General features: G+C 43.8%; 1 protein-coding gene across 2 annotated transcripts; it reads left to right on the top strand.

Annotated features, from left to right (window-relative positions):
* The first annotated feature begins 347 nt into the window (after positions 1–347).
* Positions 348–9,716, top strand: CLDND1 (claudin domain containing 1). Of its 2 annotated transcripts, none has more exons than XM_083437232.1 (5): positions 348–511; positions 5,279–5,568; positions 6,708–6,812; positions 8,419–8,556; positions 8,680–9,716. In XM_083437232.1, the coding sequence occupies exons 2-5, from the start codon at positions 5,289–5,291 to the stop codon at positions 8,898–8,900; spliced, it is 744 nt and encodes a 247-aa protein (XP_083293358.1). In that variant the 5' UTR covers positions 348–511; positions 5,279–5,288; the 3' UTR covers positions 8,901–9,716. The 2 variants fall into 2 exon arrangements, with proteins under 2 accessions (XP_083293358.1, XP_083293359.1); XM_083437233.1 differs by lacking the exon at positions 348–511 and adding an exon at positions 4,539–4,703.
* Positions 9,717–16,159: the final 6,443 nt, after the last annotated feature.

The raw sequence follows: 16,159 nt of genomic DNA, 5'->3' as shown, positions 1-16,159 counted from the left end.
TGAAAGTCCGAAATACCTTACGCCCTTAAGGTTGCAGCCCTTACCTGGGAGTAAGCCCCCTTTGATTTAATTTACGTTACTTTTGAGTAGATAAGTACAGAAAGGCTAGCACTATAAGGCACTGGAACCATGGCAGGAAGAGGCGCGGCGGCAACTGCACGCTGAACCGAATTAAGAACTGAAAGCAGTTTGTCCATTGAGAAGCAACCTCCCCGCATTCCAGCGCCTTTGGTCAGCGAGACTACAATACCCAGGATGCAACTGGAAAGCGCCTCTCCTCCCGATCTCGGACCAACAACAAAGCGCTTCCCTCCTTTCTTGGAGGAGCGCCGCCGTCGATGCGGCCAGAACTGCATTTCCCAGGGTGCCTGGCGGTCGGGGGCGGATGAGCGTCTCCGAGGGAGGAGGAGGAGGAGGGAAGAGGAAAAGACCCCTCCTCCGTCCCCAGGCTAAGCGTCGACCGAGGGTGGGTGGTGGAAGTGGCGCCGTGGAGTCGGGAGGAGGATGGGAGGTGAGTATGGACGGGCCCGGCTCCCTTCCCCACCCGGAATTCATGAGTGGGATGGGGTTGGGGGTAGGAGAGGGTGTCCGGAAAGAGTCCACGGAGGTGCGGGAGACCCGTGGCTTATATTTTGATGGGCATCTCCAAGAAGCAGGAAAGCCCACCAAGCACACCCTGCCCGCAACGCTGGCAGGTTCAGTCCTACAGTTCGACAGAGTCTGCAGGCACCTGTCCATTGTTATTATTATTACTACTACTGATAGTGATGATAATGTAGTAATAATCACCCCCACCACACGCACCCCTAGATACACACTCCCTGGTATGCGCATCTTGCCTCCAAGGTGCAGTGCAGTCCCGCTTTACTCACTAGGACTCACTCCCATTTTAGCGTGCATCAGACTGCAGCTGTGGAGTTATGTATATAACATGAGGATGGAGGAGGGGAAACAGAGAAAGGTGTGTGCCTGCGGGCCTTTCACCCCCCTTCCCCTCCACCCCGCCCATGAAAAAGGGATTAGGCTTTGGGAAATCTCTCTTGTTGTGAGCGTATATGTGTCTACCTGGGCGAACGTCTCATTTCTCCCCGGTATTGTAGCCTGAGATGATGCTCTCGCTGGTGGTCGTGATCCCTCTTGGTACTATAATTGAGGAAAACAACAAAATCGGATATGAATGAGCTTTGTGTTCCTCCCCACTGACAATCTGTGCCCTCGGATGCTGGTATCTATCAAAGGAATTGTTGTTTCCACTACCCTTGTAAAACTCTGGAGCTAACAATGGGATCATCCTAACAAGAATTAGCCAGTGGATAGGACCAGTCGCCTGACCCTTTTTTGAGCCAAAGATGTGGCAAGATAAAAGTGTTGTGCTACAAATGGTCTGGTTTCTAATTATTTTCTCATTTTCCTAATATGTATTTTGTAAGTCATTGTTTCCATATTTCCTCTTTATACATCTTTACTAGTAAGAATTGAGAAAGGTTTTGGTTAAACCTCAGTGTGAGAATGTATACCCTGACATCTTACTTAAATACAAAGTAATCTTATCCCCGGCAACTCCTAAATTTAAGATAGGCAGACTTCATAAGTCTTGTCTCTTGGTGGAAATCCATAGTACATATCCTATGCTTGTTACATGCTCAGCTTTAGAAATACTACTAGACCATCCTAGGTTTGGGTGTTGCCGGCCCAATTTGTTTAGTTTTTGCCCAATCAAGATTGTTGAGTAGCTTGTGTTAAAGACAAAATGTGATTGTCTTGCACCAGGCTCAATTTGCTTCTTTCTTATCCAAATAAAACAAAAAGCCGCCTTTAACAACTTAAGTACCCTGAGGACACTGTTGTGAAAATAATACTTGTTAAAGCTGCTGAGCTACTCTTCAGTCCTGATTTCTGTAGGAACACCAAAGTATTCACCTTTCAGCAGAGAAAGTCTCCACACCACAAGATTTTTCTTGGTGAGATAGAAGGAATGTTTCAAACAATCAAAATTCCTTATTTGGCATTAAGATTTATTAAAATGAATGGGGTCTATTTCCAAGTAAACATGTATTGAGTTGAGCTGCCAGTTGAAAATATGTTCTATTTGACATTTATTCTGTTTGTGCACATGGGGATATTATCTGAACATGAATCATGTGGAGGAAGTACTTTGAAAACTTAGGGTACATACATAAGTTTTTATTGTGGTGAATGTGACCATTTCTGCCAAAAAACACAATGTTGCTCTTGTTGGAATACAGTACAGTATATGTGTACTGCTGATTCATGTGCAACTTTTGCCACATAATTGGGGCCTGTTTTGAACCCATTACAGTTCAAAACAATTTTGTCTACTGTGATTTAATTAAATATGCCCACTTGACTGACATTGGGTGAATGCCAGTTAGTATAATTGCACAACTTTGATTTTCCTCTATCAACATCGTCTTAATGACAATCTCTATCTAGATTGAATAAACTTTCCAATAAACAGCATGATTGACTTCAGCCTGATAGCACAGGTTTGTGGCAGCTAAGTTTTATTCATGGTTTTGAGTCTGTGGCTGGGGGTCCGTAGGTATCCCAATATCTTTGATTTAATCTTTTTAACTTTCTGCCTAAACCACTGGCGAGCATGTTTTTTTGACTCTCTACTTTTTGAGCTCGGATTATCTCTGCTACTAGTTTCATCTAAATGGTAACATTTTTGTTTCTTTTCTTCCTGTTAGTGTTTTATCATTCAGTTTTTACTATCTTCTAAATATAAAGTGCCTTTTGCAAACCTTATTATTTATGGGTGTTCTAACTGTGACTTCCCATTCTTTCTCCTTTTTCTGTACACCAACTTCTTCTGTATTAATACGGTAAGCTCTGGCTGCCTCCAACCTTCATCTGTGTGCTCATACCTTCTTAACCACCTGCTGCTTTGCGCAAATGCTTCTTTCTTGAGCACTCCCTTTAATTGTCTTCATAAGCTCCAGACCATGCTCCAGGCTTTCACTTGGTTCTCACTCTTACTTTCTTCTAAAGAACACATTGCAAACTAAGATAATCCATAAAATAGCCACGCTCCTGAGTCAGCTTGCTGTCCTGTTTATACAGTGATTATTTGTAATTTCTTTGCTACTACTGGTAATACTGTGGGTGAGTTCAGACGCAGCAAAACCATGGCATTAAGAGAATGTCTCTCATCAATCCTTGGGACTCTTATGCTCCCTCTTCCAGCGCAATTGCAAGGAGATTGGAAGCCTCTACAGTGGTACCTCAGGTTACATACGCTTCAGGTTACATACACTTCAGGTTACAGACTCCGCTAACCCAGAAATATTACTTCAGGTTAAGAACTTTGCTTCAGGATGAGAACAGAAATTGTGCTCCGGCGGCGTGGCGGCAGCGGGAGGCCCCATTAGCTAAAGTGGTGCTTCAGGTTAAGAACAGTTTCAGGTTAAGAACGGACCTCCAGAATGAATTAAGTACTTAACCTGAGGTACCACTGTACTTCCGTTTTATTTTAGCTGCAGTTTAGCTACAGACATACCTTGGTTGTCGAACACCTTGGTACTCGTACGTTTCGACTTTCGAATGATGGAAACCCAGAAATGAGTGTTCCAGTTTTTGAACTTTTTTTGGAAGCCAAACGTCCAATGTGGCTTCTGCTATTGTTTCTGGCGCGCTTGTGCAATCAGAAGCCAACTGGAAGCCGTGCCTTGCTTTCCAAATGTTTCGGAAGTCCAACAGACTTCCGGAACATGTTCTGCTGTATTTGGAACAGGCCAGCTTCAAAAACTGTGATTTGAAGTTTCTTTGTTTATGCAAGCCATAATCAAGACCGGCTACAGTTTGCGAAGGACTGGACAGCACAAGAAGCTGTGTTTAAACTAAAACAGAAGCTAAAGCTTCTGTACTTAACTCCTCCTCATGACAAGGCCAAAGGGAGGGAGCTTATGAGTCTGAGGCCCCCTAATGTATTCTCTTAATACAAAAATTAATGCTAAAATACCTTTGAATAAAAACTAAGGAAACAGCTGTGACCGAGGAAATTGCAACACTGACATCTTTAAAGGAAGTTTAGATACTTGAGAAAAATGAGAGAATTTAATAGTGTGTGTTTTTACAGAGACATTCCACATTTTTGTGTGTTCTATGTCCATATGAGCCGTCAGCATGGACATTACTGGTTCAAATCTCACCTGCTAGAAACGCAGTAGGTAGCTTTTGCAAGCCTTTGTTTATTCCCCTCATCTACAAATTAGGGAGATAATACTGTCGTAAGGAGGTAATGGAATTGTGTTCAGCCTTCTAAAGTACTACACAAAAGTTATATTGTATTATTTTGTTGGTTTGCACTTCCATATTTCAATAAATAATTATCATATCCTCAGTTTATCATGATCACAGCCACCAGCTGGAATGCGACGTATTTCATTGTACAATATTTTAAAAGTTGTTATTTTATTTTACTATTAAAGTCAGTCTTATGAAGCTTTCCAGGAAAGAACAGAAAATGTAACTGATTACATGTATAGACCAGTCTGCTTGCATCTTCCTCTGTCTTAGGATGGGTGGCTCAACTGATGGGTCTGTTCGGAAGATCACTTGTATTGACTGCTTTTTCTACATGCATGTTCTTCCAAATCTCTTAAGCCCTGCCTCCATTTTCATACATCAAGTCGTATGCACAGCATAATATTATAGCAGTAACAGTTTGCAGCTCAGAGGTACCTGATTTGAGCAGACAGAATTAATATGCAATAATGTACATGTGTGTGTGTTTATTTTAATGATTTTAACCTCACTCATGAGACTCCAAGGCCACCAGAACAGTTTGCAAAAATCAATGATAAAACAGTCTTTCAGGTTTATAATCTGAAACATGACACAAAAGGAAAAAGAATAGAAAGGGGGGAGGAAAAAGCCAGACTCTTGTTTGTTTGTCTGTCTGTTTGTTTGTTTGTTTGTTTGTTTGTTTGTTTTGGGAGTCTGTGGTTTTGGGAGTGCCTGAGTTCTTGTGGCAATAATCTGGAATGGAACCATGTTAATCATTTTGTTTTCTGGTTCAGGCCTTGTTTATGCTCAACCCAGATTCAGTTCAATGAGTAGAATTTTACAGGAGGGGATGTTCTGAAGTTGCTTTAATTGCTAAATTGAACAGATGTTGCAAGTAAGCAGTGAAAGGAACAGCTGGCGTACGCACGTGAAAGTGGTTGGCTAGAGCCAGAAGAACACGTGTCTTCCTAACTCAGTTAAATTTCATGTTTGGAAACTTTCTGCTTTTTACTCTTTTCAATTGCAGTTGAGACACTATGATGGATAACCGTTTTGCCACTGCTCTGGTAATCGCCTGCGTGCTTAGCCTTATCTCCACCATCTACCTGGCAGCCTCTATTGGCACGGACTTTTGGTATGAGTACCGCAACTCATCGCCACCCGAAAATTACAGTGAAATTAAGGCCACTTGGGATGATTTCACTGGTGAAGATGAAAAGTCTTATACAGAAGCTCTCTTTCGATGGAACGGCACCATTGGACTATGGCGGAGATGCATCACGATGGCTGAGAACTCTTACTGGTTCAACTCACCAAGTAAACCTACTTCAGAAAGTGTCTCTAAATGCGTCTTTCTCTTAGTGCCATTTTCCCGAGGGATCATTTGAATGCAAAGCAATGGTGCATGAATAAATTGATTAGGTTATCGGGTCCCGCTTGAGCAGACATATCCCCCCTTTTTGTTGTTGTTAATTCTCAGTTTTAAGATGCGCAAATTTGCCTGAGAGAGAACTTTAATTGTATCTTCTAAGCAAGTACCTCCATCATTTAAATCTAGGCTTGCTCTTAGGACCTTAAAATTATTAGTTTGTCTCTGAAGTAGTCTATCAAGTCTTCTGAGGAAATGACTAATAGTTTTGAGAACAATGCCAAGTTTAAAAAGTTGGAGATCAGTGCCAGCTGCTGAATAATAATGTAAGAGAAGTTTAGTACTTAGGAAGTTATGTACCAGAGTTGGGCAACCTGTGAGCTGCATAATAATAACAATAACAATAATTTTATTTATTCTCCGCCCATCTGGCTGGCTTGCCTTACTGTAACCTTAGGCCTTATCATTTGCAGTCCCTGCAGCTGCCCGCACCCTCTGGCCAGTGTCTTCCTTCCTTCCATTCCTCAGCATCGTTGTTGTAAATCAATAGTCTTGATAGTGCCTTAGAGGCTATAAACCTATAACCATAAACCTGTTCCTTCTTAAAATGCTGCAATATGCGTTGTTGTATGGGGTGGGGCTGCCGAACTGTGATGTCACAATGACATTGGGAGACTCCTTTTTTTGCCTGCAGAGTTTGAAATCCAACCATGCAGGCAAATGCACAGCCTGCAATGCACCATTCAAAGGGTTCCACAAAACTGGCAATCAGCTGGTTGTTGGGTCTTGGGAAGCCTCTTTGTACAGGGTTTTGCAGGTACCTGCATACCTCACCCCATTTGCCTGAGCCAGGCCTTTACCTACCCCACACCTGACATCATATATGGCATCAGGTGGACATGGCTTGACTGAAACTGCCTTGTGGGCCAAATGGTGAGGCCTCACAGGCCTCTTTGGGCCCACAGGCCAGAGGTTCCCCACCACACCTAGTTAACCTAGCTATATGTATGCGCAAGTCAATGCAAATGTAATGACAGTCAAGCAAAGCAGAGCCTAATAAATGTTATTTCTTTCTTCATTTTGGAAGCTGAGATGGTCACAAGGTGCATCAGTTTTTCCCTTTCGGATCAGTTCATGGAAAAATATAAGGATCCTGGGAATCACAATAGTGGCAGTGATCTGAACCGGACCTGTAAGTATTTTTTTGGTTTTGTGTAGCAGATAAAATGTATCTGAGGCTGCAGTCCTCTGCCCACCTTACCAAAGAATAAGAGCCATTGAACCTGGTGGGACTTGCTTCTGAATAGACATAGGAATGAGAAAGACTCGAGACATGTTTTAACTTGGCCATAAGACATGTTTGCCTTCATCAAATGTGGATACCGTATTTTTCGCCCTATAGGACGCACCGTCCCATAAGGCGCACCTAGTTTTTTGGGGGGGAAATAAAGGAAAAAAATTATTTCCCCCCCAGGCGCGGGGTTGGGGAAGCCCGAGCTTCCCCCGACCCCAGCCCCCAAACAGGCAGCTCTCTGCAAGCCGTGGGAGCCCAGTGCTGGCTCCCGCTGCTAGCGGAGAGGTCCGCGAAGCCTGGGCGCGCTGAGCTCAGCGCGCGCAGGCTTCGGCATGCAGGCACGTCTCCGCCAGCAGCGGGAGGGCTCCCGCTGCTAGCGGAGAGGTCCGCGAAGCCTGGGCGCGCTGAGCTCAGCGCGCGCAGGCTTCCGCATGCAGGCACCTCTCCGCCAGCAGCGGGAGCGTTCCCGCTGCTAGCGGAGAGGTCCGCGAAGCCTGGGCGCGCTGAGCTCAGCGCGCGCAGGCTTCGGCATGCAGGCACGTCTCCGCCAGCAGCGGAAGCGTTCCCGCTGCTAGCGGAGAGGTCCGCGAAGCCTGGGCGCGCTGAGCTCAGCGCGCGCAGGCTTCGGCATGCAGGCACGTCTCCGCCAGCAGCGGGAGCGCTCCCGCTGCTAGCGGAGAGGTCCGCGAAGCCTGGGCGCGCTGAGCTCAGCGCGCGCAGGCTTCCGCATGCAGGCACCTCTCCGCCAGCAGCGGGAGCGTTCCCGCTGCTAGCGGAGAGGTCCGCGAAGCCTGGGCGCGCTGAGCTCAGCGCGCGCAGGCTTCCGCATGCAGGCACCTCTCCGCCAGCAGCGGGAGCGTTCCCGCTGCTAGCGGAGAGGTCCGCGAAGCCTGGGCGCGCTGAGCTCAGCGCACGCAGGCTTCAGCATGCAGGCACCTCTCCGCCAGCAGCGGGAGCGCTCCTGCTGTTTGCGGAGAGGTCCGCGAAGCCTGCATTCGCCCCATAGGACGCACCCAGATTTCCCCTTCATTTTTGGAGGGGAAAAAGTGCGTCCTATAGGGCGAAAAATACGGTAAATGGAAAGTATGCTACCTTGTCAAAGTCGGCCAACAGTGCAGCCCTGTGCATGTCTATTCAGAAGTAAGTTGCACTGAGTTGAATGGGACTTACTCCCATGAAAAGTATGCTTAGTATTGCAGCTCAGGTCATTTATGATGCTCTGGTAATTTACTTGGGATTCTTATATATACATATAGCATAGTCTTTTATTTAGCAGTTATACTCTGCAAAATTCAATGTTGTTTTATTATGTGATGTATTTCTGTACTGTTTAGTTCGGACAAAAAGCTAGAGTTCTTGGGCTCTGCCACAATTAAGTAACTAGATAGTAGATTGAACTACTCTCCATTTGTCTTGGAAACAATGCATTTTACACCATGAGATTGGAGTGAAAGGCCCTAAAGTTGGAACATCCCAATCATGTTCCTCTCCCTATTTCCTTTAGATCTTTGGCGCTTGCAGTTCCTCCTGCCTTTTGTTAGCCTTGGGCTGATGTGCTTTGGGGCTCTCATTGGGGTCTGTGCCTGCGCCTGCCGCAGTCTCTACCCCGCCATTGCCACCGGAGTCCTCCACTTTCTAGCGGGTGAGTCCTCTTGGCAAACTTCATCCCATGTATTCAGTGTTGAAACGTGAATATCTTAACACGGTGAGCCAAGAATTAGGTGCTGTAAGTCTGACCAAAATATACTTGCTGCTTCTTCTCCAGGTTTGTGCACGCTGGGTTCAGTTGGCTGCTATGTAGCTGGAATTGAGCTGCTCCACCAGAAGCTAACCCCTCCAGAAGAGGTGCAAGGCCAGTTCGGCTGGTCCTTCTGTCTGGCCTGTGTCTCAGCACCCCTGCAGTTCATGGCTGCTGCCCTTTTCATCTGGGCTGCGCGTACTAACAGGAAGGAGTTCACGCTCTTGAAAGCATACCGTGTGGCATAACGGGATATTTTCATTGCTTCCCATGTCTGTTTTTACCCCGTTTTAATACTTCGTTTTTGCCCCCCTTACCCCCTGGCTCTTCCTTTTTATTTTATTTTAATTTTGTTCCACAAAATGCATGAAGTGAAACGGCCTGGGGGTTTTTAAAATTAAAAGACCTTAGAGGCCAATTACCAAGAATAGCACTTTCTTGCCAGAGATCTGCAGGGTTTTAACAAGTTTCTTATCTGTTTGGGTTTTTTTTTTTAACTATAAATTTTGATGACATGTCTTTGTTGTTCCCAGTGCAGTACATTTTTTCACATCTAAACCTGATATTCAAAAACAATTAACAGGGTAGTGTAAGCAAGAGAAGGAAGATTTTAATGACACTAATTTTGGCAGTACTGTATGTGTGTTATGACCCACTAGGAAATAAACCAGTGCAACCTCTTTCATAAATGTAGCAATAGAACTTTGTTCTAGATTGTGATACAGTCTTTGCCCCCTCACTCTTACGCCTACCGCTGTATCCCTTTCAACCTTTTTGGCTTGATTGTTGTAAAAAGGTTGGTAGCCATGAGCTTTCTAAATTAAGTGAAATGATGTCAACATTTGTTTGTTCCATTCCCCCCCCCCCTCCTTGTAGTAGGAGCTTCTATTACAAGGTGTACCTTCTAATTTGACTAATGTAAGCGTGTATATAAATCTGACTTTTAAAACCCTTTATTTATGCAATGCAATACCTTATTGGATTTTTGTATAAGTATTATTCATGTCGCCTAAACTAAAACTTTTGTTTAAAAAATAAATCTGAGCAAAGCTCGTGGAATTTTACTGGATTTGTATGCAGCCGATGAGACAGAAAAATGCATGGAGTACAACTGAAGCTCTGTTTCCACTAAGAGAATCTTGACATGGACTTCTGTCGAAATTTCCATTTTTATGCATGTTTAAAAACATTATGGAATGGGGAGTAAGGATATGTGGAAGAGGAAAAGTTTGTTGGTCTCATTTCAAACTGATACTAATATAAAACAGACGTGGTACACATTTTTTAAGGGATCCGCACAGTGGTTCTAACTCAAATTAGTCCAATTGTGTGTTGTGGTCCTTGCAAATAAATAGGTAATAATTAGATCCGCTGGGAAGAAACGGTGGGCCAACCTTGTAGGTCCAATCTAGATTACGCTATTCGTTCGTATGCAGAATACATTTCTCTATTTATGCATCAAGGGATTTTTAAAGGTAACCTTTACAAAACATTGGGGAGTGAAAGGAGTGAAAGGAACCTATGGAATTACGCCTGTGACATGAATGGTGGTAGGGATACTGGCCAATAGGCTTCTATGACATTCCCACAGATTACGCTTGACTTGGCAGTAATAGCACAGGGAAGAGGGTTGGGGGGATAGCATTGCAATCTTGAGCGCTGGGGGAATGTGCTATCCCCACAACGAACAGAGAAGTAGCACTTGAGCCATGGGCATCTGGATTGCCCACAACATACGAGTAACCAAAGAACTTGCATGTTTATGTGATCATACAAGTATTCCCTGAGGCTCAAAACTGGCTTGTCCTGAACGTGTGCAGCTAACTTGCAACATGCTTATTTTACTTATGTGATCACAGCTTTGCACAGGTGGGAGGAAATAAGTAAGTAAAAGGAGAGAGTCATCCTCCCCACCTGCTCAAAGCTGCAATCATGGGTTTGGGAAGGCAGTGCGAGGGCTCTGGCAACATCCTGGAGCCCTCAAGCCTCCTTCCTGTAGCTGGATAAAAACTTATCAAACTTTGGGAAGGAGGTTGGAGGACTCTGGGTTGCTGCCAAAGCCCTCCTACCACCTACCCAAAGCAGGGCAAGCAGCCCTTCACTTTGCAGGGAACTCGGTTCTGGGGGTTCCTGGTTTTACGTCTTTTTGCGTATATTCTTCGACCCCTGGAACCTAACCTTTATGAGTTGTCTGTGTTGGGCAAATGCTGTGTTTCTCCACCTTATTGAATGAATCATTTGAATTGCTTTACATATCTATTTCATGAGAACATGGAGAACAGGAATGGCAGCTTGTTCAACAAAAGAAGTCACCTCAGAAATGTATCACTTCATAAGTCTGCATTTCATTTCCTAGCCTTTGCATTGTTAACATGCAGCTTAAATGGATACTGCAAGTCCTCAGCCATCAACCCTACGCTTTCTGTGTGATATGAGAATCTTGTCTTCCCTGTGTTCATACTTTCTCATATAGCCAAGGAAAGGAACCTCCACAATCTCTGTTTGCCCAAAGTGATATTTTAGTAGCCTTCTGTGCAGCACACATAAACACACTTTTCAAAAAAGGGAGGGGGGGTTCAAAATCAGTTTGTAACATGGTGTGGAGGACTTGTGGTTCGAAGAAAATAAGTAAAATTTATACCAGGCATCCCTAAGCCTTTGAATCCACTAAAATAGCTCTTTGAAGCCCACACTTGAACATGAAATAGTTCTGAGCAGTCACATTTGATAATGTTAACCTACCCCTCACCCCTTCAGCTGAGCCCAGTACTTGATCTTCCCAACAAACTACCCAAAGTCTTGTCACCTCTTCAGAGTCATTAGAATTATATATTTTAAAAATCAGCATTACAAAACAGAGCAGGAGTTAGTTTTGAGGAGACCGTCAACATATTTTGTCACGGCTAAAATGGCCGCTGTTTCTTTAATGCGAATAAAGCTGGGTCAGCATGACTCAGCGGCCTGCAGCAGGTTGTATATATAAAGTGAGAAATGTTAGTTTGTGCTGAAGCTGGTGTTTGGGTTGGTTGGTTGATTGGTGCTGGTGTGTATAGTTGTTCAGTCGTGTTTTGCACAAAGACTTTTAAGAATAAAACTCTGCAAGAATATTCTCGTGGACTCTTTTATGCTGACAAGGGTCCGAGGACCAGGCTGAAGAGACAAAGGGGGGTCAGAACCCTTCCCTTTTTTTTTTTTTTTTTTTTTTTTTTTTTTTTTTTTGCTTTTTACAAACACTGACATATTTATGGAGAAGTTTGTGAAAGCCTAAGGGCCGGATACTTTTTTATTTCATTTTAAGGGCATATCAGTTCCTCTGGAGCAGCATGTATCTGAAACTAGAGGACCTCACCATCTAATTGTGTGCTGCCTTTCCATAGTTGACCATTTTCAAGGAAGTTTACAACATGAAAATAGTTGCATAATTACAGAAATATAACAAAAGTCGCAAGCAATAAATAAGAGAATATAATAGATAAACAAGATTTTGGTATTTTACAAAAAAAAAAAGTTCAAGATAATAAACTTAAGTCTTGGAAGGCTTCTAGGATGGCTGACTGATAATGATAATAAAATGCTGATGCCTATGAAGAGGCTGTGTGTGTAAAGCAAGCTGTCAAGCCAGGACAATGTCAAGCACATTGAAAACCGCATGATCCAATCACAGACATATATTCTTGATCTTTGGAAAGCCAGGATGGGTGGGGACGGCTTGAGGTAAAACTGAAACATTGCTGCTATTATAATGCCTTAATCTGTGTTGTAAGCGGCAAAACACTGAGAAGGGTGTGTATGTTGTGGTTGCTGTTTCAGTATTGGAAACTGGCCTCAAGCGGTAGAAACAGTGCATAACTTACTGGTTTCAATCCAGCTAAAATTAGTTGTGACTAATGGTGCACTTCCACGCATGCTTACTTAGAAGTCCTATTGTGTTAAATGGAGCCTGGGCAACAGGCTGCTATGGGAAGATGTGCCCTTTTGGATATTTGGATCCCAATACCTATTCAAGCGCTCCCTGATAGAAGATCTAAGTGTGTTTCATAGCCCAAACTGATGCTGCACCCATGGAAAGCATACAGTTCCCTCTTTAATACAGTGGTACCTCGGGTTAAGTACTTAATTCATTCCGGAGGTCCGTTCTTAACCTGAAACTATTCTTAACCTGAAGCACCACTTTAGCTAATGGGGCCTCCTGCTGCTGCCGCGCCAATGCTGCACGATTTCTGTTCTCATCCTGAAGCAAAGTTCTTAACCCGAGGTACTATTTCTGGGTTAGCGGAGTCTGTAACTTGAAGCATATGTAACCTGAGGTACCACTGTATTGGATTTAATTTTAGAAGCTGATACAACTGACTGTAAAAGAAATAGTACTATTTGATGATAAATATAGAAGGACACGGGTGGCGCTGTGGGTAAAAGCCTCAGCGCCTAGGGCTTGCCGATCGAAAGGTCGGCGGTTCGAATCCCTGCAGCGGGGTGCGCTCCCGTTGTTCAGTCCCAGCGCCTGCCAACCTAGCAGTTCGAAAGCACTCCCGGGTGCAAGTAGATAAATAGGGACCGCTTACTAGCGGGAAGGTAAACGGCGTTTCCGTGTGTGGCTCTGGCTCGCCAGAGCAGCGATGTCACGCTGGCCACGTGACCCGGAAGTGTCTTCGGACAGCGCTGGCCCCCGGCCTCTTTGAGTGAGATGGGCGCACAACCCTAGAGTCTGTCAAGACTGGCCCGTACGGGCAGGGGTACCTTTACCTTTACCTTTTTATAGAAGGTCTGACTAAAGCAGTATGGGCCTTACTTCTTGAGAGCTTTAGATAAATGTCAAGACCTCATTCCCATCTGTTTTATTCATTTATTCTCTTATTTTATCACTTCTTTCCTATGGTGAAAGACTATTGAAGATACCTGAATTTAGTTTTATGAGGGGAGTGACTGAAAAGAGATTATACCTTAATTGCTGTAAACTGAGTTGCTCTAATAGTTGTTCTGGTTTTTTTAAGATACCCTCGTTCTGTCACACATGGTATCTCTACCTAGTACTTTATCCATCCTCTTAATGCAGCTGATGAAGTAATCTGTTTCCACCCAAATCCCCTGTCACGAAATGGCTGATTGTCTTTAGATATTGCAACTGTCATCTTCCTGCACAAATACTGCTACTCTTCTGTATTATGAAGCATGTTATTGGAGACTGGAGAGAACTAAGATGATATCCACCATTAGCTATGCTCTAAATAGACCCACTAAAACCAGTGGGTCTACTCTTAAAGGTAAAGGGACCCCTGACCATTAGATCCAGTCATGACCGACTCTGGGGTTGCGGCACTCATCTCGCTTTATTGGCTGAGGGAGCCGGCGTGCATCTTCCAAGTCATGTGGCCAGCATGACTAAGCCGCTTCTGGCGAACCAGAGCAGCACACGGAAACACCGTTTACCTTCCCGCTGGAGCGGTACCTATTTATCTACTTGCACTTTGATGTGCTTTCGAACTGCTAGGTTGGCAGGAGCAGGAGCAACGGGAGCTCAGCCAGTCATGGGGATTCGAACGCCAACCTTTTGATCGGCAAGTCCTAGGCTCTGTGGTTTAACCCACAGTGCCATCATAGAATTGTAGACTTGGAAGGGACCACCAACTCCCTACAATGCAGGAATATTTTGCCCAACGTGAGGCTTGTACACATGACCATGATATTAAAAGTCTCATGCTCAACTGACTGAGCTGTGCCAGAGACTTAGGCTGCATACACACTAAGCTGTACCTTTGAAGCACATTCCACACCCCACACCCACCCAAAAAAGAATTCTGGGCACATTGGTTGCTGGGAATTGTAGCTCAGTGAGAGGTAAACTGCAGTGCCTAGAATTCTATGGAGGGAAACACACTTTGAATGTGCTTTAAAAGTATAGTGTTTACACAGGCTTAGTTGAATATTGCTCCTACTGTTTATCCCGATTTTGTTCAAATGTTGTTACTGATTATATCGTTCATGAAGAGGAGAGGGCTGGTTCACGGCTCTGTTGTTTTTTAATGTACGTATAAAAACCACCAGAAAACATCTGCAGGGCTAGTACATCAGCTACAAACATAAAAGGAAGTGGTTAAGTGAGTAATATTTAAACGCAACACCTTTCTTTGTTGACAGAAAGCCTGCCTTGAGCAATTTGAAGGGCTCAGTGGAAGTGAAAAAAAAGATGGAAGATGCATCTCTATCTTGCTTCTAGAGTTGCATCTGAGCTGAAAGGCCTTCTGATAGAAATTCCATTCGTTCTGTAGTTTTGGAAATATTGCGGTCTATTTTGTAGACCATACGTAAGTCTCACTATGTAATGTGTGTTTGATATATTTTAGCAAGAGTGTTCAAGTGTTCACAACATTTATATAATGCACCAGATAAAACATTAAAAACTGAGGGTTGTATCCAACTTTAGCCCCACCTACACCAAACATTTAAAGAACTATCCTGCCACTTTGAGTTGTCATGGCTTTCCCCAAAGAATCCTGGGGTCTGTATTTTGTTCAAGGAGTTAAGAGTTGTTAGGAGACTCATGTTTCCCCTCACAGAGCTACAATTGCCAGTGTTCCCAGAGAAGATGAATTGTTTGTTAAACCATTCTTTCAAGGTCACCCTAATGTCATTTTATTTGTACTCCAGCAAGAGGCTTCATTCCACTATAAAGGTCTCTTGTTGTGTGTAGTCCTTTCTGTTTCCAGTCTTTGCATTGTGTTTTTCTAGTACTGCTATAGAAATTCTGTTGTGTTACAGCAAATTTGAGATCCCAATCCTCTCATATGTGTTGAAACACTGCTAAAGAATCCTGTGTCCTAAACATGTGGTGGAATATCACATTTTCTGCTAGTTCTTAATCCTCTGGTTATATAAATATTGCAATTGCATATGTATTGCATGAGTTTCAGTTTCTCCCAGTATGTTTATTTCATCTAAAAAAAAACCAAAAATCCTGGAATGGAGGGAGTTCATGTCTCCCTCAACATCTCCAATGCTTCCAAAAGTTATCAAGGAAGGACAGAGAGATACAAGAGAATTAGAATTGTAGAAGTAGAAGCAGAAATCCAACCTCTGGTCTGTGCTACACTCTTTATTGCTGTTTTCCACTAGGTGGAAGCAGTGGTTCCATGTCTGAAACCAATGGGCTAGAATATTTCAGCGCTTCTCCAAAATAAATTTAGCAACATTATAAACACTGGCCTAACTACATAAGACGTGGGATGGAGGTTGTTGGTAATTGAGGGATGTTGTTTTGTTTTTTTAAGAGGTTTGTCACAGTAGGCTAAGACTAGTCTTCACAGAATTCAATTTCATCCGTGTTATTTACTCCTGTGGCTCTGTTGGTATATGAGTTTTAGACAAGGAAAACACTGAAACTAGAGATGAGGAATTTTTGGCCTTCCAGGTTATGCTAGACTCCAGCTCCTATGAGCCCCAGCTAGCACGGGCAATGATAATGGGAACTGTAATCAACAACATATTTAGGGCCACAGGTTGCAAATTCCTG

This window comes from Podarcis tiliguerta, assembly GCF_965153285.1.
Source record: "Podarcis tiliguerta genome assembly, chromosome: 4".
In the NCBI taxonomy this organism is placed as follows: domain Eukaryota; kingdom Metazoa; phylum Chordata; class Lepidosauria; order Squamata; family Lacertidae; genus Podarcis; species Podarcis tiliguerta.
Note: the sequence above shows the minus strand (reverse complement) of the source record. Positions and strands in the feature narration are given on the sequence as shown.

What these genes read in the sequence shown, in the direction of transcription:
- CLDND1 (XM_083437232.1), top strand. Translation starts at nt 5,289, where the DNA reads ATGATGGATAACCGTTTTGCCACTGCTCTGGTAATCGCCTGCGTGCTT. An exon ending in TTACTGGTTCAACTCACCAA is followed by an intron (nt 5,569 to 6,707) that starts GTAAACCTACTT and finishes TCATTTTGGAAG; the next exon opens with CTGAGATGGTCACAAGGTGC. An exon ending in CAGTGATCTGAACCGGACCT is followed by an intron (nt 6,813 to 8,418) that starts GTAAGTATTTTT and finishes TATTTCCTTTAG; the next exon opens with ATCTTTGGCGCTTGCAGTTC.